Here is a 26,196-nt window from a genome sequence, read left to right on the forward strand (position 1 = left end):
CGCAGGTTATTTCAGGCTGCTAGAAATTAGGGCTAAATCGAGCCGGAAGCTGGGAAGTTGGTTGTCACTCTTCAACTTGTCCAGCTCTGTGGGCGCCTTCGAGCTCTTACTCCCGCCTTTTCCAAGAGATGATTGACGTCACGTTTCTTCAACGTGACAGAATCAGCGGAAGGATGAACAACCGGAGGAAAGAAGCCGGCGAGGAAAGCCGCCGTTGTCTAGGCAACCGCCCGCCTGCGCAGTGCGGCGGGAAAAGCAGGCGAAGGAAAGGCCGAACGAAGCGATAACTTTCTTCAGTGAAGGGCAGCGGGCAGGAGCCGGTCGTTTCACCTAATATATGTGGCAATCCCGTTCCTATGTCTGCTCACTTGGGAGGTAAGTTCACTGACTTCTGTGAAGCTTGCATGTTACGTGTTAAGATTTTTTTTTGAATTAAAAATATATATATAACCCGCTTTAAAAAAAAATCTTAAGCTACTCACTAAGTGGTTTTCCACAGGACGTATTGCATTGCTGCCAAAAATACTTACTCAGAAACTCCACAATCGCTATATTGGAAAGGCTGCTGCGCCTGTTGGATTTCTGCCTGCTGTGCACCTTCTTACAGGCTTGCCACTTTTCCTTCTGATCAGGGACCCTCTGGCTTTAATGCTCGTAGGACCAGGCCTTCCAAACTACGGTCCATCGTGGAGATGCAGGGCTGAGCAACTAACTACACCTGTTGAATTTCTTCACATTACAAGAAGAAGGTGGAAACCTAGTTAGCGCTAGCCTTAGGAAGAGAGAGGGTTGGAAGGCTAGGACTGAGCAGAGTGGAATTGCCACTTTATAACTAATTTTGCACTTGGGGTTGCAGTATCAAAATACCACCTATCTTAAAACAAAACAGAACAACAGTCTGGAACAACAGGTTCTTCAAGATTCTCACCAACCAAATGCACACTTGAGATATTGGGGTGAGAATAGTATCTTCCCCTCAGATTTCGAGATACACTCGGAGAGAGTAGGATGTTCAACAGACACTTAGAAACTATAGAAACATATAGATGGCCTTGATCCATCCTTGCTGCCTTTGGGCCATATCTATATGTACTTAATATAAGATGAATTGGGGGAGAATCAGAGCTAAGTTTTATGAAATGTAGATCTCAAATCTCTTATCAAAAACTATTGTATGTACAAGCTAATTTAAGCTTCACACCAAAGTGATTTTCATCCTTGTCAGATTGTGAAAAAACCTCTCAAGTTTGAGTAGTGGCAATCTGACAAGTTTTCTCCTAGACTTATTTTATCCAAATATTCATCACCTGAACTACCTAACGTCAGCTGGAGGGCACAGGCTCTGGCCTCCCTCAATCTTTTTTGTGTGTAGACATTACGAGAGCCATAGGGCAGGCCAGATACAGAGTTACTATTACACTAAAAAGCAGACCATAAACAAGTATTGTGCTAGAGAGGATCAAACTAAGTGAGGGAACAATATATATACACCCCCCCCAACTTGGTGTAGGAAAGCAGCTGCAGGGGAGAAGCCAAATTTGAGCACCAAAACTTCATGTGGATAAAGATTTTAGCATACACTCCCACCCTCCAGCTCTGCTCAAAGCAGGTGCGCCCCCCTCAGTTGTATGAATGTTTCAAAGTTAAACAACAAAACCACCACAGCTATTTAGAAAACAGGGGCTTTCCCCCTTTTCCATTTGATGCATTACCACTGCCCTTTCTGAAACATTACTTTTATCATTGTTCTTGAACAGGTTTTATTTTTACTCTTATAAAATCCACAACAGCCAAAGAACAGATGAGGTTTTATTACAAATGTTGTCTTATAAAAGAAACTGGAATGTATTCATTAAAATTCAATGTCATTATCAAGAACTTATCCAACTATCAGTTGCCACCCATTGTCTTCAAAGTCCTCACTTTTTATTATTATCCAGCCATACAGTTTAATAGGCCCCGAAGAAATTTATAATACATCAGAGGCTGACATTCATTGGACATATCACCAAACTGGCTACAAATCTTTTGTTGAGTTCTAAAACAATTATTTCAGTATAAAGCCCATACTTGTTTGTGCTTACAAAAGTGTAGATGCTTATGACAAACCTTGTATCACAGAAATGAAACAATCTTCTGTACACTCCGCTTTTTAGTAAGTAGATTTAGTAGGCAGCAGTCACTGCTTATTCACTATTTTCAAAAGAGTTTTAACCTCAGAATTTGCAGTACGATTTCAAAAGATTCGGTTCCAGCTTTCCAAACAACTAATATTCCCACAGCCACATTCTACATCTGTTTACTTAGAAGGAAGTTCCACTGGACTTAATCCTAGGCAAGTATGTCTAGGATTGCCACCTTACATGTAATCCTAAGTACTATGGTGACATGCAGTTGAGTTGAATTGATCTGGGATGCAGAGGATCAAACTATGTTGGATATATCAGCCCAGCAGCCTAAAACGGCACACAGCTCACTTTTGCCTTCATGGCTTTTGAATGTTAAGAGACATGTATGCCTTTGCTAAGCGTATAGCAGGGGTGGTAGGAAGAGACTGAGATTTTCTTCTTATGGGTGGTATCTGACTAAGTTAGAATAGTACCATTAAAATAAATGGATTTGTAGTCATAACTAACTAGCCCCCTTGATTACCGTGGGTTTACTCTTTGTGTGACTTAGCCATTTACTACTGTATATTTTTTAAAGCCGTATTACTGTATATTTTTAAAGTCTTTTTATGTTTCTAAATTTAAAATAAATTTCTAAAACTGAATTATAGCAATCTGTATGACATTTAATTATCATTTTCAAAAGTAGGATCACTTCACACATCACCATTCTTCCCTCCCAAAAATACATACACAAACAATATGCCATAAGCATACACGGAAAAATGCCACATATGAATGTAACAACATACTATATTTGTCAGAGTTGGTTGCAGCTCCATGTCAAGTTTAGGCTTGGTTGTATAGCTAAGGTTGCCTCTGCATAATATGTGAAGTAGCCTTTAGGACACTATTCAAAAAGTTTGCCTAGGCAATGTTTTATAGTTACATTCACATGACAGAGCTGACAGCTAGGAGACACATTAATTTCAAGTATTATTATACCAACAAAAGTCTAGAAAATGCTGATCTACTTTACATATGCTTTCAAATCAGGAGATCCAAACATTTCCAGGCTGTTAACAAAAAAAGTAAATTTAAAGAAATGTTTCATGCTCTACATAAAATATTAACTCACTATGTTCATACCAAACAAATAGTGCAGGCCAACAGGGATAAGTATCATATGTAAACTGCAGGCAATAGTAATGAATCAGACAATTAATTACATCAGACATCAACAATATTCAAACATAGAACTATTATTAAAATCTTATCCCATCTGAGAAAATGGTCTGTAAGCACTGCATGTTAGAGGAAATTGCTGAATCATTAAAAAACAAAACATAAAACAACCAGTGGAAATGATTTCTATTTATAGTTTGTACACTTTTTTCTTGTGTATGTATAAATACATCAACACCATGTTCTTATTGGGGTCATTCACATTATTTTATAATATTCCATATAGCAAGACTGTCAGCATCCTGTGTATTACAACAGTTAAAACTATTTTATTCAAGGGACTGATACATTTAGAACATACTGGGAGCAGTTGCAAATCCGAATCAATTCAAGATGTGCATGCTGTCCAGTGGTTGGATCTTTGTCTCCAGCTCTAAGGGCTAGATTGGGTCCATGTGCATCCGTGTTTTAAGGGTGGTACTGAATCCATAACAAGATAGCTGCCAAAGCCAAGTGCACGAACTGGTACATATATTGTATGAAGAGTTTTCTTTTTTGAAACTCAATTCTGATCTTTCCATTCTGAGTAATAATGCTCTATATGGGAAGGATTCTAATGCAGCAATCTCTCTCTTGCACAATATACATAGCAGGACAAAAAAGGTCAACATTTGATTTTGACTTTGCTCCTCAAAAATCCAATCTGCAGCAAGAATAAATTGAAGTATGGAAGAACAGATCTTTTTCTGATATGCTGTCATTGATTTTTAGGTAAACTGTACCTGTCTGTAAGTGGTCTTTAGGCAACCCCTAAAGCTGGAAAACAATAGTTTATCTGGGACTGTCAAGATTACACAGGTGGATATCTCAACATTGCATCTAGGGTGCAATGTTGACATAAATCCTTTCTTTGCCAATAAAGACGTCACAACCACATTTCTTTATTATTTTAGGCTACAATGGCCCAGATCAGACATTTCTTCCTGCACTTGGCTGCACCCTTAGGGATGTTCCATGTGAAGGATTTTAGAACATGTTAACTGGGCTGTCACTTCTTTAAGGAACCATTAACCCTCAGAGAAAAATAAAGTCTGCTATCATCCCCAGAGAAGACTGAAGAACCCTTCATATGCCACTTGGATTTCAACTACTGATACCCTAATGAAAGCTGCTACCAACAAGACAGCAGATTAAAACCTAATCAAACATCTAAAAATGTAATAACCACTGCCCAGCTGAAGCATTACAAGATTCTGGGCAAACTACCAAACATGAAAGGCTTTACAGTTTAAAGTACTCTTGACGGTTACTTTGGGATGCTTGACCATTCAAGTCACTACCTTTAAGCTGTACAACAGCAACTAAGGATAGATTCTGAATCTAAGAACAATTTGAATTAAACTTCAATCCTCAATTCACCATAAATTGTTGAAAATAGTTCATTCTATCCTGTTCTTACCAAGTATATTAGCAGTGTATTGCGCAAACACCCTCCCCCATGTTTCTGAAGCATGGCCTCTCCAGAGATTAATGAGGCAACATTTGTGCTCTTGGTAATTCACTGGGCCATGTTTCATACCAACGCTGCATCAGAATTCCTGCATCAGTAAGATGTATACACAGGCAAAATAAATTATATTTCTTTTCCACATAATTGTACAGTGGCACCTCAGATTACATACACTTCAGGTTACATACGCTTCAGGTTACACACTCCGCTAACCCAGAAATAGTGCTTCAGGTTAAGAACTTTGTTTCAGGATAAGAACAGAAATTGGGCTCCGCTGGCGCGGCAGCATCAGGAGGCCCCATTAGCGAAAGTGGTGCTTCAGGTTAAGAACAGTTTCAGGTTAAGAATGGACCTCCGGAACAAATTAAGTACTTAACCTGAGGTACCACTGTACTGTGGTACATTCACACTCCACTGCTACATGCATTTTGAATATGCCCTTCTTTTTATTTGAATAAGTTGCCCCTACCAGCACAAGTGCTCAGAGTATAAGAATGTAAATATTCAACAGGTTTTGAAACTGAAAGCATAAATACAAACCTTTCAGTTCTCCAAATGAAAATTTCAAAACCAGCGTTGCTTTTTATTATTTTTTGTAAAGAAATTTACTTCTGCCACTAGACTTCATGAAACATTTTGAGTATTTGTTGCTGGTGCTATAATTATTGGGTTATTGTTGTGATTTTTTAAATGACAGTATGACTGAATGCTTCTCTCCCTGGTGATTAGTAGCCATGTTGCCAATAAATGGTATGCAATACGCATTCAAAGCCTGAGAAGAAACCTCAGACATCGCCTTTTTTTTTCAGTTGGTCCAGTTTCCTTTTTAAAAGACTATAGTTTTCCCTGGTCCCAGCTGCTGTGGGGTCAAGCTTCAGAGAGATTTCATAGTGTTTCTTGGCTAAGTCAAGATTTCCCCAGCGATGGTACAGCACAGCTGAAACAGCAAAGAGGAGTTTTTGTTAGCAACATCGTTGAAGGACAGACAATCTTGCCAATTACTTAGAAAACATTAAAACATTTGGTTGGCTGCCGGCATGGTGGCAGCCTGCTCTGTTGCCAGCTGGAGGGGACACGTTTGGGAGCTGAGCAGGCCAGGGAATGACAAGAGTGGATTGTGCTAGAGCCATAAATTGCTGTTTTTATCAGGAGAGCTCATGGCGGTTTGCAAGCATGGCACAAAAGAGCCAATTTGCCACCACTGACATGCAGCCACCTCTGGGCTGTAGTGTGCTGCCTGGTTGGTCTATTATACAATGCATTGAGCTTTGCATTTTTGGAACTCCTTTCTCTAGCTGGCAATTTGTTTAGCAAGTAGGCAGAATAGAAATCTAGGCAGCAGAATAATGCCTTAAAAACAGTAGTTTTTAAGACAATTAACATGAAAAGAAGTACAAGCAGTGTGTCTGATTTTTTAAAAGTTTGCACTAGGGGAGCTGTAAAATGTCTTACCCAAATTACCATGGTAACTGGCTGCAGTTGGATTGGCTTTAATTGCCTTGTGGAACAAAGCTTCAGATTCCTGAATAATTCAGAAAAAGAGATCAACAGGACAAGCTATTTCTGTAGTGCATACAATGTCAAGTACAACCAAACACTACCAATTACCTCATGCTCTGTGGTCTATTAATGTGATTATGTCACCATATTTTTTTCATGTGCATTCACACTTCTACTTCTCTCTAATGGATATACATACAATATAATTCACAGCCTGATCCAGCTGTTGTCTGGTAGTTGCTGTCAATTAAACAGTAATTACTTCTGTGCTAGTAAGAACACAAAAACACTTGCGGATTGCATTATAACCGGATGCTCACACAAACCACCACTTAAAACCTGCATATTTGTGTTAAAATGAAGTTAATCCCAATAAAATCAATGAGATGAATCTACTTTTATTACAGCCAACAATTTTAAAGGCTTATCTGCTTTGTTTTGCAGACAATACTTCTAGAAAGAAAAAATGCTCCACAAAAGACTTTTCACTTGTTTTTCTAACTGACTTGCTTCAAAGATTCTGACCACTAAATATTTTCATTATTCATTTTCAGTTTTGCTAGGCTCACACATCCCTCTTGCATGACATCATTAAACTCTGAACAACGCATACAAAATATATACAATTACTCAAGAAAAACAATTATTTAAGCAGATAAGAGATTAAAAATACTTTTAAAGATGTTCCTATGCAGCGGATGCAGACTTAATTACAGGGCTACTTAACACAGCTTTATGTCTGTTTATAATCCAAGGATAAGTGCTGATTCTAATTTAAATGGTTTTTTTCAGGAAAAGCCTTGTCTTATTTCTATATTTATCAATTTGAATGATGATTTTTAGATGTGCTGCATGTAAGATTAAAAAATATTTTTATGTGGTTTCTGAACTGTTCTGCAAAACACGCTTGCTTGCCTCCCTAAATCAAACTCATGAACTTGTTCACAGTAAGGAATGTAGCGTTTTCTGTTTAGGTAGGAATGAGTAAAAGTCAGCTGAATAATACCCAGAGTGTGTGTTCCAATATCATGTGATTGTGGGGACCCCTGAGAACCTCGGCTAGGGATGAATCAAGTAAATTAGTTTAGCACCCAGGAGTTGATCAGACCAGGGCCCTAAAGGCTATCTTACTTCCTAGAACATATCCGAAAAAGGAAGATTTGGCCTATAAAAACCTCAGATTACTCGGGAATCCATGTTCAACTGAACTTTTCTTTTCTATAGCTACTTTGCTTTGATGTTTTCCCTATTTCCCTCTGAATTATCAATGAAATTATTCTCCTATGTTCATGAAATCTAGGGCTGGTAACTCTGCAGGTTCAGAAAACCCAGCCACATGCCCAGCTCTTTGACAACATTACTGTGTCTCTATAGATCAAGGCAGTATATTTTATTCAACACAGGTGACCTTGAATAAAAGGTGGTAAACCCCATACACGAGTAGTTTGCCATGACAACATGTACATGCCACCACATTACGAATGTGCACATCTATTTTGCCACATGTACCTACAGAACAACACTTCAATTTGTCTCTAATGTGAGTTGTAATTTTTTTGAGAACCTATTCAGTCTATGAACAGTGGAGAAACAATTAAAATAATTATTTCATTCAAAAGTTATGATTGGAAATATTTTACTACCTTATATTTCTGTGACTTCCCCAATACATTTGCCAGTGAAAACATAAGAGAATGATCATTGGGTATTAACTCCAAAGCCTCTCTTCCAACAGCTTCAGCTTGTGCTAAGTTACCTAGGAACGTAAGAAAAGAGAGGAAAGGGTGCTGAATAGCACAATAGTTTTTATTCCACAAAACCGTAAGCAGGGCAAAAACTGCATAAATGCATCACTTATTTAAACGTTGCTGGGTAATTCTTATACTGTACCTGTATTATCAAGCAATATAATCATGTTGTTCCAAGCCAAACTGTGTTGTGGTTTCAGAACAGTGGCATTCCTCCATGCATTCAATGCATCTATGTGGCGATTGAGGTCAGCATACTGAAACACGGATGACAATATGAAAGCAAATACAGTAACGGTAGCCCTGAATAAATTAGATCAATGCTCAAATTCCTCTCCTGTCTAGTCCCACTCCTGCTTATATTACTTTATGCAAAAAACAACAACCATGTAAATATTAAAAAAAAATAGCTAGTGCTGTATTTTGGGGAGAAGCTCTTGAAAACAATTTATAATGGTCAAAGCCACGAAAGGCAATCTGCATGAAAGTTCTCGCCCACTGATACTGTAGGAACAACACACAGGAACATAGGAAACTGCCTTATACTGAGTTGGTCCATCTTGCTCAGTATTGCATACACTGACCGGCAGAGGCTTTCAGGATTGCAAGCAGGAGTCTCTTCCACCCCGACTTGGGGATTGAACCTGGGACCTTTTGCATGCAAAGCAGATGGTCTGCTATGGGCTGGAGTGCAGGGCTGAGGATGTGCCCTTCACCTACTGCACTCTGAATATTATTAGGAAGCTGCATGGAACGTGCCAAAGTACTGCTGTTTAACCACACTGTTAATGAAGTATGCTTAAGTTTGCCACCGAGGCGACATTTCATCTTAGTCTCTTGCTGTCATTAGTACACATGTAATGCAATACACTTACCAAACGTCCTAAATTATAGTAACAATCTGGGTATTTTTTTCGGTGTCTAATTGCAGTCCAATAGCTTTGCTCGGCTTCTCCATACCTTCTCAAGCTATTCTGCACTATTCCCAGATTCATCCATGCCGCTGCAAAATCAGGCCTAGGCAGAATTGTTGGATACGTTTAGTATATAGGACAGGACACAACACTCCTTCTATATGCTCTGCAGCAACAACTGGAATTGTGTATTTAAAAACATACTGTATTTGTACAGCTAGTGACAGCAGCTCTTCAGCTTCATGGAGTTCATTCCTTTCTTTCAAGATATTTCCCAGGTTGTTCATAGCGTGCACATATTTAGGATTCAATCTGGGCATGTAAAAGGGGGGAAATAATTACTCATTGGAAAAAGGCAGCTTGACTCATTTTCTTTCATTTACACTACAGTAAATGAAATCTGCTGGATTGATTGCTTCTGTCGACAGGTGTCTTTTGTACAGGTACTGTAACGAGCTGGGATTACAGGTAAGACCTCTCCCTTACAGCAGGTGCTTCTAATCTCAGCTTGTTACATGCAGTGAAGATACCAGGTAGCTTGACATCTGGCTGGTTGATAGGGGATCAAATACTTATTTCACTCATTATAATGCACATCAATCTCTGACTTTTGTCTTCTGGGTTTCTGGGGCTTTTCCTGTTGTTATTCTGTCTCTCACAGCTACAATAAAACTACCATTAAAATTATGGACTGGTCATTTCTTCGTCAGAGGGCAAACACGCAAATTTAGCAGGCGATCAAATACTTTCCCCCCTCACTGTATATAGCCACCAACTCGTGAGACTCCACCTATTATTTGAATCTCAACCTGACCAAACATAGGAAATTTACACCTTAATCATATATTAAATCACCATCACCAGTCTTCTCTAGACTACAGTGATTTACAGTGGTACCTCAGGTTAAGTACTTAATTCATTCCGGAGGTCCGTTCTTAACCTGAAACTGTTCTTAACCTGAAGCACCACTTAAGCTAACGGGGCCTCCTGCTGCTGCCGTGCCGCCAGAGCACGATTTCTGTCCTCATCCTGAAGCAAAGTTCTTAACCCGAGGTAATATTTCTGGGTTAGGGGAGTCTGTAACCCAAAGCGTATGTAACCTGAAGCGTATGTAACCCGAGGTACCACTGTATTTAAAAGGAGAGACAGGAAATGGTGCCCTCTCTAGAACGTGATGCAGAAAGAAACAACTATATTGTAGCTTCGTTGCTAGGATGGCTTTGCTATCAGTGGTGCTTGCCTGCAGAACATGTTGAGCCCATGCAGAGGATAGTGCTTTTACCCAGGCAGCATTATCTTGCTTTAAATTTAAAAACAACAACAACAGGAACACAGGTCTCCTTTATTCATTTTTCTATGAACACATGTCATCCCTTTTATTGCCTTCATCCATGTGCCCATACTTAATTTTGTTAGGTTTGTACTACCTAATTTTCTTTTGGCTTGATAATTCTGGAATTTCACACAACTTCCAATACACAGTAGTCATACTTGCCACTATGATCGGATTGCACCCCTTAATCTGTGTATTTAGGATACGAGATATATGAGTGTGTGTGTGCACACGCTAGTATCTATCTCCTAACAACAAAAATAGTGGATTGAAATTTAATAATCTATCGTATTTTCTACTTTTTCAGCAACTACCCAAATCTGGATTGGGATGAGACCACCTCACAATTTTCCCGTGTTACATTGCCAACATTTTTACTCACACTGTGCACATTTTCCTAACCATAGTGTTCTAAGCTACTTTCATTCCCTGCCCCCCATGGATTAAATTCTCTTTTGAATGATTCTAATAAAATTAATTTATTTTAAACAGTGCATTGAGATGTCATGTCTTCCAGGCTCTTTTTTATAAGCCAATAAATGCAATATTCTGAATATCTTTTCCTGTTCCTCTTTTAAATCAGTTTTTATTAAAGATTTTCTTGTGTAACAAACAAAAAGGTAAAGTGCATATACTGTCTCCACTTTCAGTTCATAGAGCCTTTTTCACAGTTTGTTTGCATTCATTGTGGGACACTTCCCTGTTCCTCTTTTAAACAGTAACTGGCACGTACCTGACAGCTTCCCTGTAATAGTTAATTGCAGCTGTTTGGTTGCCTTTATCAGCCAGGTTTTTGCCAACGTTATAATGAACCTGAAAGTAAAAGCCAGAAATGTATTAATTGTTCCAGACATTTATTACTGTTAGATACTAATAATGCAGCATTTATCTCTGCAACTACAATTTTGAAAATAGATTTATGGTTTAAAAAAGCATCTTAATTTTGTTTATAAATATATATACCACAGGTCAAGGTAAGTGCAACCTTCTTTGAATAATATGCATAATTTACAGTGATGTGTCAAGCTTCAAGAAGGGGATGGCTTGAAATAAAAACAACATTGTGCTTTGACCCCTTTTTCCAAAGCTGATGCTGAGTCAAGCCTCTGACGTTCAGGGCCAGGCTCGACATTGTTTGTATGGGCCCACAATGTTATCTCTTTCCTTACACAGTGATAGTAAAGGTAAAGGTAAAGGTACCCCTGCCCATACGGGCCAGTCTTGACAGACTCTAGGGTTGTGCGCTCATCTCACTCTAGAGGCCGGGAGCCAGCGCTGTTTGCGGACACTTCCGGGTCACGTGGCCAGCGTGACAAAGCTGCTCTGGCGAACCGGCACCAGAGCAGCACACGGAAACGCCGTTTACCTTCCCGCTATAAAGCGGTACCTATTTATCTACTTGCACTCAAGGGTGCTTTCGAACTGCTAGGTGGGCAGGAGCTGGGACCGAACAACGGGAGCTCACCCCGCCGCGCGGATTCGAACCGCTGACCATGCGATCGGCAAGTCCTAGGCGCTGAGGTTTTACCCACAGCGCCACCCGCGTCCCCCACAGCACCACCCGCGTCCCTCACAGTGATAGTATGAGGTAGGATATATAGCAGGGACTTCATTAGGCTTTTAACCCAGTCATGTTATGTTCAAATAGCATCAACAGCTGCCAGGAAAAATAAAAAATGTAGCTGAAGGGAATATGACACAAGAATTAGAGAGAAGAAAATAATAATCAGAGAACAAACATCCCAGTGAAAATGCAAGTCTTCAGCAACTTTGAAGTCCACCGAACATTCATCCAACTGAAAATTCATGCCTATTGGTTCTGATTCGTTTTGGTTGAATGTGTTTTTTAAATTTCCACACAAATATTTACAGAAATTTGTAGGTCAGCAAAGAACATATTTGAACTACTCGATCTTCTGCTGACTCTCCAAATTTCAGCCCTGCAGGTTTCTGGAAGAACTCTTTTAGATGGGGAGGGCATGCAATTGAGTCCACAGCAGGCCCAAAATGGACATAGAAACCTGCCTCTCCTATGGGCCTATGCCTACTTCAGCATCATAGGTTAATGGTATTAACCAGTGTTGGTGCCTATACCCTCGCTTAGCATGCTGACATTGGCCACAGAAGAGGGAAGGAGTATACACTGTTGGTTGTGGCAGCAGCATCCCAAGCCAACTAGTCCAGGCATCCCAACATGTTTGTATACCAGCTAAGGCCAGATCAGTCTATTTTTACTTACCAGCAAATACCATTCCCACTGCCAAACAAGTGTAACAAAGCAATTGGTTACACGATGGCAACTAATGAATCACTTTTCCCTGCTAAGAGCACAATGTGAAAGAAGGGTATACTTTTATTTAATTTGTATACCGCCCTCCATCTGTTTATTTCAGAGCAGTTCACAACATAAAAATATAATATAAAATAAAACAAAATGCATAATAAAAGAATCCTACGTGCTTGCCACCATACGGTATATCCAACTCCAAATAGACCTTATGTTTTCAGAATTAAAACAAAAGGAAACTGCCATATTCACAATTGAGGAAACAGAAGCCAGAGGCCTAGCTACATCTTTTACAAGCAATCTACAATAAGGAAGTGTGAAACACTGTGTACCACAGAGTGTGGAAGAGGTATAGCTGAATTTTGTTGTGTGACAAAAAGGAACGGTTCAACCATGGGGTGGAGCTGCAGCAGTGCTGTTCTGTCTGCATGGGCAGTGACAGAGCCAATACAGCGCTCCTGTCTGCATGCCCTTATTCCTCCTGAATAAGTGGGCTAAACAGCTCCTGCCCACTCCCAAACCAATTAGGGACAATGTGTTCCCTAGATCCACAAAGATTACCACTCCTGAAAAACAAATGCTATACACAACAGGCACATATTGAACTATTATAGTTCCTCCGTTCTGTCTCCCTAAGGAACCCTAGGGAAATCAGTTTATAAGAGAGATGGAAATCTGTAACATGCAATCCCAATTCTTTGTAAGTGCCTACAGGTTTTTCAAAATTGGCTGCAAATACTGGTGATACTGAACATTTTGTTTGCTTTGGGTCTTAAACTTCAGATTTTGTGTACTTTTTTTGGCTTACCAAACACAGTAAACTGCCTTTTGCTAACTTTCAGTAGGAAATGTGGGACATAAATTCAATGAATCATCACCACCACCTTTTAGAATAAAGCATAGGCTAGAAAATTTCTAGTTCAGATGTTTTAACTTTTCTGCATAAGCTAAGCCCTGAGAAACAGATTCGGACTGAGAAAAGGATATGGATTGCCAAGCTCATTCATGAACCAATTCAACTTTGATGCTAGGCAGATGTGATACACTGTTGCTTACTATTTTATATCCCACAACTGCTTTTAATAATGCATAAAAGCAGGGATTGACCTGATTTCCAGAGCAGCATTATGCATGCAAAGAACAATACAGATCTTGAATTGTCTGTGATCCTCTTATGCTCATTCCCGCCATTAAACGCCACAGTAAAAGAAATCCTCTGCGCGGGATAACTTTTAAGGTTGCATCTTTACTGGAACTGATAGTTTGTTTGGGAGTTAAAAAAAGCAGTGTGATTTCTTCAATTGCCATTCCTATAAGCCCAGCTTGGAAACCTGGGCTGCAAACCAGCATATGGCCACTTAAATTAAGACCAGGTAACCTGGCACTCAACAATGAATCAGGGATATGAATCAGCGGCGGAGGAAGCCGCTCAGGCACCTGGGGCGGCGCACCCAGAAGGGTGGGGCGAGGGCAGGGCACACCGCGGGGCCTCCGGAGTCTGCCTGCCTCCTCCCACCCAGCCGCCCTACAGATCGGGGGGGAGGCAGCGGGCGGAACATTTGGGCAGCACAGAGCCTGTGCACGCTCAAGCCACCGTGTCTTTCCCAGACACGGTGCCACCTGGCATTTTGTCACCTCCCTCAGTGGTGACACCCGGGTCGGCCCACACCCACTGCACCCCCTTCCTCCGCCCCTGATCTGAATTAGTATTCACCAGTCTTTTTGGACCCAAGACCAATCTTTAACTAAAGATTGTTTGGGAACCTGTTTCTCTTTCTTTCTTTCTTTCTTTCTTTCTTTCTTTCTTTCTTTCTTTCTTTCTTTCTTTCTGTTTGTATGGCGGTAGTGTTGCGGCTGCAACCTACCTTGCATCAGGCTGCAACCTGGTAGTAGCTCCCGACACACCAGTTGAAGACCAATGCTCTAAATGATGGGAAAGGCACACAGGAATGTACCACAGGGATGTAGCTGCATTTTAGATCCAAATGACAGTGAAGGAATGGGTTTCCCAAACCCCAAACTGACTGTACAGTCAGTTTGGGGTTTGGGAAACCCATTCCTTCAACAGAGGAACAAAAAATAGTTTTTGAACTTACTTGGTGGTGTGGGGAATGACTTAAAAGAAAACACTTTCAGATTTTTAATTTCCTTTACATTTGTTCAAATTTCTACTTCAAAATAGGGATTTGCCTTTACAGAGTGCAATGCATATGGCTAATGCATATTACTCCAAAACTTACTTTTGCATTCAGTGGACACACAGACAAAGCACTCCTAAAAAGTTGTTCTTCGGATCTCCACTGGTTACTGCGGATAACACAACGCCACACATTTACCAACAAGAGGCCCAGCAGAGCAGCAACAAGAAATTTCTTGGAGAGAAGAAACACATGTTAGGAACCACAGTTTAAAGCTTTTTGTGTGTGTATATATATACCTGTAGTCAGTTATATGGATCCTTTTGTTAGTACCTTTTTTTTAGCTTGTCTGCTCAATAGACTGAATCCGTATGTAATCAGCATGCAATAGCCAATACTCGGGAGGTAGGTTACTCTTTCTGCAACAACAAATCCAACTCGAAAGAACAGATTACTCGCAGGAAGGAAAGGGATGATGAGAAATCCCAAACCCAATGTCAGGATTCTGGAAAGCAGAAAGTAAGTTACAGGATGAACAACTCAATCATTACTTCCTATGATATTTTTATGCTACAACTTAGTATATGCATGTAAAAAGCTGGGGTTTCAAAGAATCTGTTTGAATTCTGTCTTTTTAGCATGGAATCTTTAGAATCCATGCTGAATTCCATTCAGTGACATCAGAAATACGGTATCATATGGGGAAAATTCATGCCATGGCTCTTTTCTATACAAATATCTTCCTACTTCCTAGAAACGGTAATGCTGTTGCATGAAGGAACTGCTGCATGGGCTCCTCTGTGGGGAAACCTGGAGATTTCTGATGTTACTAAGCAGGGTGGGAAGGAACTACTCAGTGGAAGATCTCGTATCACTAAAGGTCATGTTGGAAAAGACTCCAAGCAATTCAGGAGTTGTGTTAATGATGTCCACGTGCTTGCCATGTAATAGTTTGGTGATCCAAAGTTTAACATAATGTACTCAATCTAAACATTCTAAATATGCATGGGAAGCCCTGGTTTTGAAGCGTTTACCTAAATGGGAAGGGGAGTATTTAGTAGGGGTGTATAGCAGCTCTTTGCCAGGGCTCAATAATGAGGTGAACTGAGGTAATTTCACCACTTCCTGAGCTGGGCCACAGGGTCGCCAAAGCACCCAGTCACTCCACCCACAAGACCTCACTCTATAGTTTTTGCTGCTGCTCTATAGTTTTTGTACTCTACTTTGTGTAAACTATATTTCTATATTTCCCCCCATGCCCATATGTTTCCCTAGGTCCATGGGCTTTGCAAAAAGCAAGATGTTCAGAATGCTACCTGTGAAGCACTAAAGTGTTCTGGGTGATTTTGTTGTTGTTGGAAGCAGAGCAGCTGAAGATTTTTATTTTTTTTAGTAAGATGCTTCATTTATCTTTTTTTTTTTAAGGCCACTGTTTTACTTGGGCAGGGGGTGGGAATCTCTCGAGTGCTTCAGCGCTCCACAGGCACCATTCTGAACACTTGCACCTTGTAATGTCTATCTATAGGAGGACACAAGAACAAGAAAGTTAAGCCAGCCGCTATGAAGCTGCTAGTAAAAGTTATTTTAAGGTAATCAAGAGAGGCAACCCCCCACTCCCTCCTCAAAATTATGAAGCCAATATGGATTTGCTGGTTTTAGTCCATTTCTGGGAAAAAAATGAAAGTGTTATTGACCTTTTCTTTGTTTAAAATGTCACATTTTAAAAAGTTGTCTTGCACAAGACCCCCTGGAACTGCCTGCCTGTGATTTGGTAGGTTTAATTCATTCTGAAGCTCCCATGCCTGTAGATTTAATGCCCACTTCTGTCATAAGGGCAACAAGTTACAAGTGTTTTTTAGATTCTCCTGATATTTAGTATGTATAATGAGAAACACTAACAGACAAGAAGTATTTCCTTGTAGCATCAGGGTCTAGTTTTTAGCAAAATGTCTCTACAGTATAATTACTGTTTTACCACTGGTATCACTGGGCACCAAGAGTTCTTCCTACTTTATGGTTTACCACAGATCATGTGTATCTGCTTTGCTTCCCCCCCCCCCACTATACACAAGCACAAATGATTAACTGCAAAAATCCATGTTTATGTCAGGTCTCCTTTCTGTGATTCCAGGATACGGTTGCGTTTGTGCATTCTGGATATCATCCAGGAACACATGTATGGAAGAAAATATTTTGATAGCTTATCATCCAAATATTAGCATACAAACAAAAAGAAACTTTTAAGGTTCTGCCAAGGAAAATGAGGGGGCAGGGGATCCAAGGTATCTTAAGTGAAAAATTCCTGAAGCAAAAATGCAAAATGTAATCGCATCTATGTGTTGTACGCAAACCAAAAAGATGGCAGCCGGCCCAGGGGTTAAGAGTGCAAGCTGTGACATTGCTGGTTCAAAGCTCACACCTTAGGCAAGCCACTGTTTCGCAGGAATGAATACTACCTTGCAGGACTGTTGTAAAAGTATGGAAATAATGCACATGAACTGCTATTAAGACTCAAAAGCACTATTAGGTCATTTGTTTTTATTTCTTTTTAAACGGAAAAGCTGGATCAAGATTAGCATGCATCCTTGTGGAGGAATAAAAGGCCAGTTTGAACAAAGTGCAGTTTTGCCAATTAAAAGGATTAAATGTTTGGTTCAAGAACACCAGAACAACACCTGTAATATCTTCTCAAAAAATATTGTTTCATCCTCTTAAAGCAACTTTCATTTCTGTAAAACGACAGGGGTTCCCCTAGCCCACCCCACATTATTTTCTCTCTGACTGTTTACTGATGAAGAGTAATCACTCTGGGACAGCATTTTATTTTTTTAATCAACAGCCAGAACCATTTTTTTCTAAAAGTTTTTTTTCTTAAGGGTTTTTATTATTATTATTATTAACAAAAGAAACATTGTGGAAAGAGGCGAAGGAAAACAACATACTTCAATTACACTTTATTCTGACCACAAATTACTTTTTACCCCCTACAGAGTTAAGGATCTGAAAATGCCATTTCAGAAAGAACATAAAGCAGCCATCCGTACCTCCCTTTTACAAGTTTGCCTCCCCATAGTCAGTGTAAAAAAATGATGGAGCCAAATTGGGAAGAGAATGCAAGTTGGAGCTATAAATATTTATTTGAACTGGGTTTGCCAAGGTATATTGATTCCACTGATTTGTTGTTATTTTTTAAAAAAAGGAAGAGGAGGAAGATGAAGAGTGCTGGAAATAAGAAAACCCAATTAGAAATTTAAAATTCAATAATGTCGTTTACCTTCTCTTCTGGCTGTCTTCGGAGCACAAGGCTTGGCACATCAGAGCAATTAGGCAGAACCAAAGAACTGCTAGTGCAATTATTCTCCAGTCACTGACTGATTTAATAAGGGGCACGCAGCCCATTGACCAATCAAAACACAGCCACCAGGGACACAGCAGCAACCATGCATTCAACGAATAGTAGTAATTATAGTTTATAGCCTGTCAGTCAAAGGAAAAACAAACATTTACTTCATACTGAACTTTAAGAGGCTGTTAGGAAGGGGGGAAGGGGGTAAAATCACTACTACTTTTTCAGATCGCCTAGTTTTTATTTAAGCCTCCTCTTTAACAAAACTGTTTATCAGATAAAACACTTATTGGCTCCAAGACTCTAGCCTAATCAAATGTAAGTTAATTAACGTTATCTCGGTGTAATTGCATGTTCTGCTGTCCCCTGCTCCCCACTATACAAATTTGGCTGCCCAAAAGAATATTCTTTTCTAGGAAGGCTTGTATGGTTACAATCCAGTGTGTGCCACTGGCAATATCCCACTTCTGGCTTTTGCTCAAAGTTCTTTGGCTTCTGCACCTAACAGTGGGCTCTGCCTTACACAGCTCCAGAGGTCAAAGCATAGAGAACATATGTGACTGAAAAACTACGGCTACTCAGATCAAGACAGTTCCGTATCATTAATCTAACCAGAGTGTGGTAGATCCAGCAGAGCCATTAGACATTTCCAAAACAAAACAAATCCCCTGATCCATAGGTGAGCATTAATTTTTTTTTTTTTTAAAAAGGAGTGGGTAGACCTTGGTAATATGCCCCCCTTGTGGTGCCGGCTTAAGCTGGGCTTTGGGCAAGAGGCACGAGGCTCTGACAGGGTCCCACAGCCCTCCTACCTTCTTTTCGAAGCCCAGTAAACACTTGTCTGGCTTGGGAAGGAGGCTGGAGGATTCTAGGACCAGTGGCGTGCAGCCAGTGGCCTCAGGGGACTAGGCTAGTCCCTTAAATGTTCCCCTGGCACCTCTGGCCCCAGGAAGCTTCTGCCTGGCTTAGGAAGGAAGGAACGATGCTCACATGCACAACGTCGCAACATACCACACACAATCACCTTCACAAGCTGGTCCTCTGGTCCTAACTTTTCCCCTATGAAAAATTTCACCGCACATCACTATCTAGGACCATGTCAGAGACCTCACACCTCCTTCCCAAAGCCAGGTTAGCACTCACTGGGCTTTGAGAAGGTGCCCTCCTTGGCTGTGTGCCCAGTATGACCACACTACTTGAACTACCCAAAATCTGCCTCTGAGCCTGGAGAGAGGGTGACACCCTCCTTGGGTGCTTTTGCCTTGCTGGAATGAGAGCACCTTGAACTGGGGTAATGCCTCATGAGCTTGGAAGGGAGATGGACATGTGTGTGTGTGTGTGTGTGTGTGTGTAAACCTCTGCCTTTTGCATGACTGGAATGTAACCCACTGTACAAAGGTCAAGAGTCATGTTCGTTCCTCCACCCCTTTCTGTCCCCAACCCTGTCCACAACTGGTGTGTAGCTGTCAGAAGTTGCCCATATGAAATGTGGACATTGGACACACCCGATTTAAAACATTCACATTCTAAAAGCATCATTCATTCAGCACCCTCAAGGAATGACGCTTTTACCACTTTGATGGTTCAACTCTTGTAAGCTATGTAAGAACACACAAAGCTGCCTGATGACAAATCAGACTGCTGGTTCATCTAGTCCAATACTGTCTACTCTGACTGGCAGCAGTCCACAAAAGCCTTTTTGCAAGCCTACCCTTGGGAGTTGCCAGGAACTGAATGGGAGAACTTGCTACGTACAAAGCAGTTGTTCTGGAAATGACACATGGCTCCTCTGCTTTATTTTTTAGTCCTTAATTTGTTAGCTCACTGAAAAGCAATGCCTTTGCCACTTACCCTCACAAATATACTGTCTGCGAATGAAGCTGGGTTATCCACTTCAGTAAACGCCGGTGGTCCTGTGCCCATAATCCTCCAGCGCACATACAGCATGGTGGCTCCTCCAGATAACAGAAGAGTCATCCTGAACAGAAGTCCTTTTCTAAACACCACTAGGCTCTAGAGAGGAAGAGCAGAAGAAAAGGAAAAGCTCAGGTCATCACAACTTTCTCCTTTTAAAAACTGCAAATTCAGACAGAACTGCAAAATTCAGACAGTACTCGTGCTTCTCTAACTTTGCCATCTACTGACCCAATTAATGATAATGATGATAGTAATAATAATAATAATAATAATAATAATAAATTTTATTTATATCCCGCCCTCCCCAGCTGAGCCGGGCTCAGGGCGGCTAACAACAATCAAATAAACAATCAAATAATAACACATTCTAAAAATATTTCATTATAAAATTAGTTAAAATCACATTGGTGGCAACCGATTAAACAAAATTCTGTGCAGGTTAATAATAAGGGCTCCTGCGCTTGTAACAAGACACATGGTAGAAAACGTTTGGTTGCTGTATTGTATCACGGTGATTTAATGGTGAGCGAAGCCATCATCATTAAAGACATCAGATCCCCATACAGGTGAGGCAGAATACAGACAATACAACGCTGCCAATGAAGACTCTGCCAAGCATGGAGCGAATTGTACAAGCAGCCCTGCGCTGCATTTATATTCCATTTTCCACAGAAGTGCAGAAAAGCCACAGCAGTCAGTGTGGTGCAGTGGTTAAGAGTGTTGGACACAAGTTCAAAGACCTATGCTGCCCTGAAGCTCACTGGGTCACCACCTCAGGCCAGTCTCTTAGTCTAACTTACCTCATAAAGTGGTTTTGGGGTGTGTGGAGAAAACCACATGCAGCTCCTTGGAAGAAAGGTGGGATATACAGTACATGGACTTAGGTGCTGCCTGGTGGCGCTTAATGGGGTAGAAGCAGGAGGAGGCAAATTGATGCAGTAGCCTGGAGCTGGTGTAATAATCAAGCCCAATTCCGCCACCGCCCCTCTATTCTCTTTTATGAGGCTCCTGCTAACGGGGATCCCACCAGTTACATTTCTGCCTACTGGCACATTCAGTGAGTAGAACATGGGAACTTTTGTGCCACCAGAAACGGCACTGGTGTCACTTGGCATGCAGAGGCTAGAGGGCTGGGTGAAGAAGTACCTCCATCCAATCCATGACCCCATCCCATCTGGCTCAAAGGGTTTTAGTAAGTATCGTGGCTTTTAAAGATAAAGTAAATCTTGAGTCCCTCTTGCTGCGAAAGAAGGGTAAAACGAATGTGGACAATCTCAGAAGCCAGCTTTCCCCTACTGCCATTCTGCACCCTTACCCAGTGGACTAAGATTTAAGACTTTGATGCGCCTATCCAGGATCGTGAGAAGACAGACAGTTTATGCCAGCAGTGGAAATAGATGAACCAAGAAGAAAAACAACATTCTGTGCCCAAGTAATCCAGGATTTCTGAAGAAAATAGATAGGTCTCAAAGCCCCTCCTCAGCTTCATATTTATTTTTTTCATGTTTGGAAAACTGCAGGAAGAAGCCTGCATATGAGAATCAATGGTGGTCCCATTTGAATCCTGGCCCAAATTAAGTTCAACAACTGTGAGCCACATGATAGCGACATAAAAGTTTGTGAGGCAACTGTCGTTATAGCAACACTGCCAGTTACTAGTATAGGGTACAGATATGAAATTCTTCAGCATATCCTCATATTATTAGTATCCTACCTTGCAGTATTACAGACACAACAGGGAACTGCAAAAACATGAAAGTCTAATAAATAAACTTGCTGTTTGCTCTGGTTCATCTACACCATAAAGATTTACAATAAAACATAGGCACCAATCTTCAGCATACTGACTTGGAAATATGCCCCACTGAAATCAATGGGGTTTGCTTCCAAGTAGGCACGTTTGGAGTTGGTTGCAAAGGGAAAGAAGATGCATAGTATTATCAAAGCTTTTGATCAGGCATGCGAAACAGCAAGTTTCTAAAAAGAATCTGTATATATTTTATTTGTTACATCAGGCACAAGAGTACTCTCACAGCTTTAACCACCCTGACTTTATAAAATTTAGAATTTATCATGGTGGCAATAGTTCTTTAAAGTATGGAACAGCCACCATGACATAGCATTTCTTACTCAACAACCACATGTAACTGTATTTAGCATTTCACTGTATTTGACAGATGACATGCAACACTTTAAAGCATTCGACTAACAAATAAATAACCGACACCCTGTTTTATTTTGTACAGTGGATACGCAATGTAACATGAGATTTGGCAGCAGCTCACAACAGTTGACAATTGCTAAACACCAAAAACAATCAAAGCAGACTGCTAACACTAGAGTTTCAAATTCTGCGGTAAAATGTCAAATGAACGCTTTAATTTTCAGCAAAGTTTTTTTAATAAAAAAAAAATTAGCTTAATGAGCTACATTGCAGGGGGTTGGACTAGATGACCCTTGGGGTCCCTTTTGGCTGGGGAAAGCTCTCACAGAAGCCATTAGAGAGAAAGAGCTACATTAGGAGGCTGAGGTTTGGAAATTTGAATAGTCATTTGGCTAAAAAACTGAGCCCCCCCCCAAAAAAAAGGAGGGAGAAAAAAAGAAGAGAAGGCAGGCTAACAAGAATGGGCACCAGGAAGAAAAATCTAAGGGACTTAAAGAGATGCATGTTGTAGCCTGGAAGAGGTTTAGGAAGAGAGAAGCAAGTGTTGGTCGGTCAACTTGTGGCCAGTCAAAAGCAGGATAAAATGGAATGAAAAGTATGGACTTACAAGAACAGAAGACAGTAAAGATATGAAGCTAAACAAAGGAGACCATAGGAGCCAACTCAGCTTCCCCAATAAAATATTTGAGGGGCATTGCCATTCAAATGGTGTGCGTGCACTGTTTCTTATGCGGGGCAGGGCTTACCTTAACCCCCCCCCCGGCCAATATTTTATTCAAGTTTGGACCCCTGAAAGTAAGCCTGGAACAAAGGTTCCCATAAGGCAGGCGTAGGCAAACTCGGCCCTCCAGATGTTTTGGGGCTACAACTCCCATCATCCCTGACCACTGGTCCTGTTAGCTAGGGATGATGGGAGTTGTAGTCCCAAAACATCTGGAGGGTCCAGTTTGCCTATGCCTGCTGTAAGGCCTGAACTACATAGGGTGAGGACTGAGGAAATTCTGTACGCTACTGCTACAGGAAGAAAGTGAGCAAGCCAGGGGACTTTAAAAGTTCAGGAAGGCGATTTTTAAAAAATATATATTTGCATTATATTTTTTTAAAAAAACCCACACACAAAACAGGGACACAAATCTACATATCACCTACTCATCTTAAGGTGGCACAAAGCACAATGTATATTCATTGTTAAAAAAAATAATCCAAAACAAAAAACAGAATTGTGATCGGAAGACAAGAGTTGCTAGGTCTGCCCTATTGGAAAATGAGATTTTAAAGGATGTAATTTTGTTATTCTAAGAAGAGTTAATCTGATCCACATGATTAACTAGTTTTAGTAGCATTCCCTCTGATATTCAGAGCAGTGCTCCACAGAACAGTTGCAGTAAATCATGTTAAAGGATCTGCAATATTGAGGCTTATTGGGGCTGAAATCATGAACACTCACATTTTGAAGGCAATGTTCTGTCATAGTGTTTGACCTCCAAATAATCTCACTTACTAGATCAAAGAACAGCTTGATCTTTCATGCTGCTGTAGATGTATTGACGCTAACACTTAAATGCTAACTGTATGAAGTTAAAGCGGCAGCTCTTTTAAATATATAAATGGAATCACCTCCAGCGACTTGTCCTTGCGCAGTATCTTCAAAAGAACTTCCAAAATATTGAGCTTGTTAATCATCACAGCATCAAAAAGAGCGTTCAAACCCTAAGAAGACAGGGATGAAAACAAAACAGGGAGAAGGTGAAAGAAGGTTAAGAAAGAGAAAGGAGAGATTTGTCTCGTTTAAATTTTGGTATGTATTTCCACTATCTCCACTGCCTTGCGGGATATCGTCAAGAAGGGAAAAGCTAAGGATTAAACACTATACATATCCAGAGTGGAATCCCTAAGATGGCTGGATGGTGCCTTATATGCCTCCTTCTGGCAACTCCTGCAGCCAAACTGGTGCCAAATGTATTGCTCTGCTTTCCTTTGGGCTGTATCAGTGAGCTCGAAAGGAGGGACGTCATCTGGGCAGCCCAGGACCTCCATACATACTGCCCAGGATTGTGCCCTGCAAAAGTCACTTCCTAATGCAGCAGTTTCCCTTCACCGCCAGAGGCACAATCCACTGTCTCTTGAGACAGATGGATACCAACAAGAGTTACACCATGCAGTTCAATAATTACTCTGGATCTGTGTAGGTCTCTTAAGCTTCAGTTCAATTACTTAAAACAAGGCTTTCCCAGCCTGTTTTGGACTACATGCTGGCTGGGGTTGACGGAAGTTGTAGTCCAAAATGTGTGGAGAGCACCAGATTGGAGAAGACTGGCCTAATCCACTTCATTTAACTATTTATTTGTTTAAACAGAATTTCTATAACTGACATGAAAGTTTTTTTGTTTTAAAAATCCGTATATACATTTTATGAAATAAATAAATATATACATTTTTTGAAATAAATAAATAAAAACAGCTGCTTAATTTCTGAAAACCACTAAGCGGTTTACCATAGGTCATCCTGAATGAACTGTGAGAAGCCCAGTGTGCTTCTCCTCCACGTGCAAGAGAAGGAGGGAAAACACTTTGGAACAAAGCTCAGATCAATGTTAATATACAAAAACACCTGAGAAACAAACCAGGAAGTTAATCCAGTTTTGACATCTCGGTTTGTTTAAACTAACTTTGGTTAAAATAAGCCAGTGTCCCCAAATTTTTAATGTGGCCCCCAAGTGAAACTGTGGTTTATTCTACAATGAAAGAGGAAGATTTATCTCTCCTTATTTTGTCTGAAAAGGAGGAGGGAGCAGTGCCTCAGCCTACAGTTCACTGCAACTCATTCATGAGGGCCTTCTCGGTAGTGGCACCCGCCCTGTGGAACGCCCTCCCATCAGATGTCAAGGAAATAAGCAACGATCTGACTTTTAGAAGACATCTGAAGGCAGCCCTGTTTAAGGAAGTTTTTAATGTTTGATGTTTCATCGTGTTTTTAATGTTCTGTTGGGAGCCGCCCAGAGTGGCTGGGGAAACCCAACCAGATTGGGGGGGGGGTATAAATAATAAATTATCAATTATTATTATATGTTCATCCACACCATTCTTTAGGAGTTGATGGAACTGGACTAAAGCTTGAGTGACTTCCATGTAACCAATAACTTCCTACTGTCATTACATGAATGGTTGTATAACATTGCTATGAAAAGTCTTCCACACTATGCCTTCCTTGCATGTGGTGAAGCGTTGGGTCTCACACCAAGAGTCCTAAATTATCAATCTCATAGAAAGAAATGGGAACAACGAGGCAATAAGACACTCTTGCAAGTCTTAACCAAGTATAATGCAGACAGACTTGGGAGATTATTCATGGAACCATTGGTGTACATTCTTCAGTAACACCAACAATAACTCATGTAGTGAAATCAGCACTCAGCACACCTTCAGACTTGGCAAACACTAAATCTGAAAGCTTTTGCAACAGAAATCAGAAAACAAAAACAGGAAAAGAGGAAAGATTGTTACGATTATCGTTGCTGAATTTACCACGTTTTCTGTAAGACAGCCTAAGTGATGCACAAACCATAAGGGACACATATTTTGCCATATGAAGAGAGTTTATTTAACAGTGAGCTGCTTTTGGCTGATAAGAAACGTCAATGTTTAACTGTTAAGAGAAGACTTACCAGTACTGTGATTCCTTGTTCTTTACACAGCATGGCTAGAGCTCCTAGGAGGACGCTAAGTAAGACCCAGGCAGTAGAAAATTGGGCTCCTTCTTTACCTATCAGTTTAAAAACAGGGCATAAAGAAAAGAAACTGACAACATATAGAAGCATTGACATTGGCCCTAGGTGGAAAGCTGTTTTGGAATAAGTTCTGTCATTCAAGGATATGCTCTTTGTTAATTACTTTAAAAATGTTTAAGATAAGAGAAAATGTGGTCTGCTTTTCATGGTTGAAATTTTCAGTAAGACAGATAGAATGTAGACACACATGTTCATTCCATTAGCAAGTTACTGCCTGACATTAATATACAATAAATTCTGTTAGCAAATTTTAGGCTT

The 26,196-nt window shown here is 40.5% G+C and overlaps 1 protein-coding gene and 1 long non-coding RNA gene across 8 annotated transcripts in view; one reads left to right on the top strand and one right to left on the bottom strand.

Annotated features, from left to right (window-relative positions):
* Positions 1-243: 243 nt before the first annotated feature.
* On the top strand, positions 244-3,537 carry LOC308589451. Its single transcript, XR_014009264.1, has 2 exons — positions 244-375; positions 500-3,537. It is a non-coding gene; the product is annotated as an uncharacterized lncRNA (long non-coding RNA).
* TMTC4 (transmembrane O-mannosyltransferase targeting cadherins 4) overlaps positions 1,792-26,196 on the bottom strand; it is a 54,560-nt gene continuing 30,155 nt past the window's right edge. For 6 of the 7 annotated variants that reach the window (XM_081198366.1, XM_081198368.1, XM_081198367.1 and 3 more), the window contains 13 exons: positions 25,816-25,913; positions 23,768-23,860; positions 19,921-20,082; positions 17,998-18,200; positions 15,057-15,228; positions 14,826-14,957; positions 11,032-11,111; positions 9,170-9,277; positions 8,927-9,068; positions 8,194-8,308; positions 7,947-8,059; positions 6,256-6,325; positions 1,792-5,740 (listed from right to left, as the gene is read on the bottom strand). In XM_081198366.1, coding sequence (XP_081054492.1) covers positions 5,589-5,740; positions 6,256-6,325; positions 7,947-8,059; positions 8,194-8,308; positions 8,927-9,068; positions 9,170-9,277; positions 11,032-11,111; positions 14,826-14,957; positions 15,057-15,228; positions 17,998-18,200; positions 19,921-20,082; positions 23,768-23,860; positions 25,816-25,913 — 1,640 coding nt within the window. In that variant the 3' untranslated portion in view covers positions 1,792-5,588. The remainder of the gene's footprint in view (positions 5,741-6,255; positions 6,326-7,946; positions 8,060-8,193; positions 8,309-8,926; positions 9,069-9,169; positions 9,278-11,031; positions 11,112-14,825; positions 14,958-15,056; positions 15,229-17,997; positions 18,201-19,920; positions 20,083-23,767; positions 23,861-25,815; positions 25,914-26,196) is intronic. The other variant, XR_014009198.1, reaches the window with a different exon arrangement.

The sequence above is a fragment of the Podarcis bocagei genome (assembly GCF_964188305.1).
Source record: "Podarcis bocagei genome assembly, chromosome: 6".
NCBI classification, from domain to species: Eukaryota; Metazoa; Chordata; class Lepidosauria; order Squamata; family Lacertidae; genus Podarcis; species Podarcis bocagei.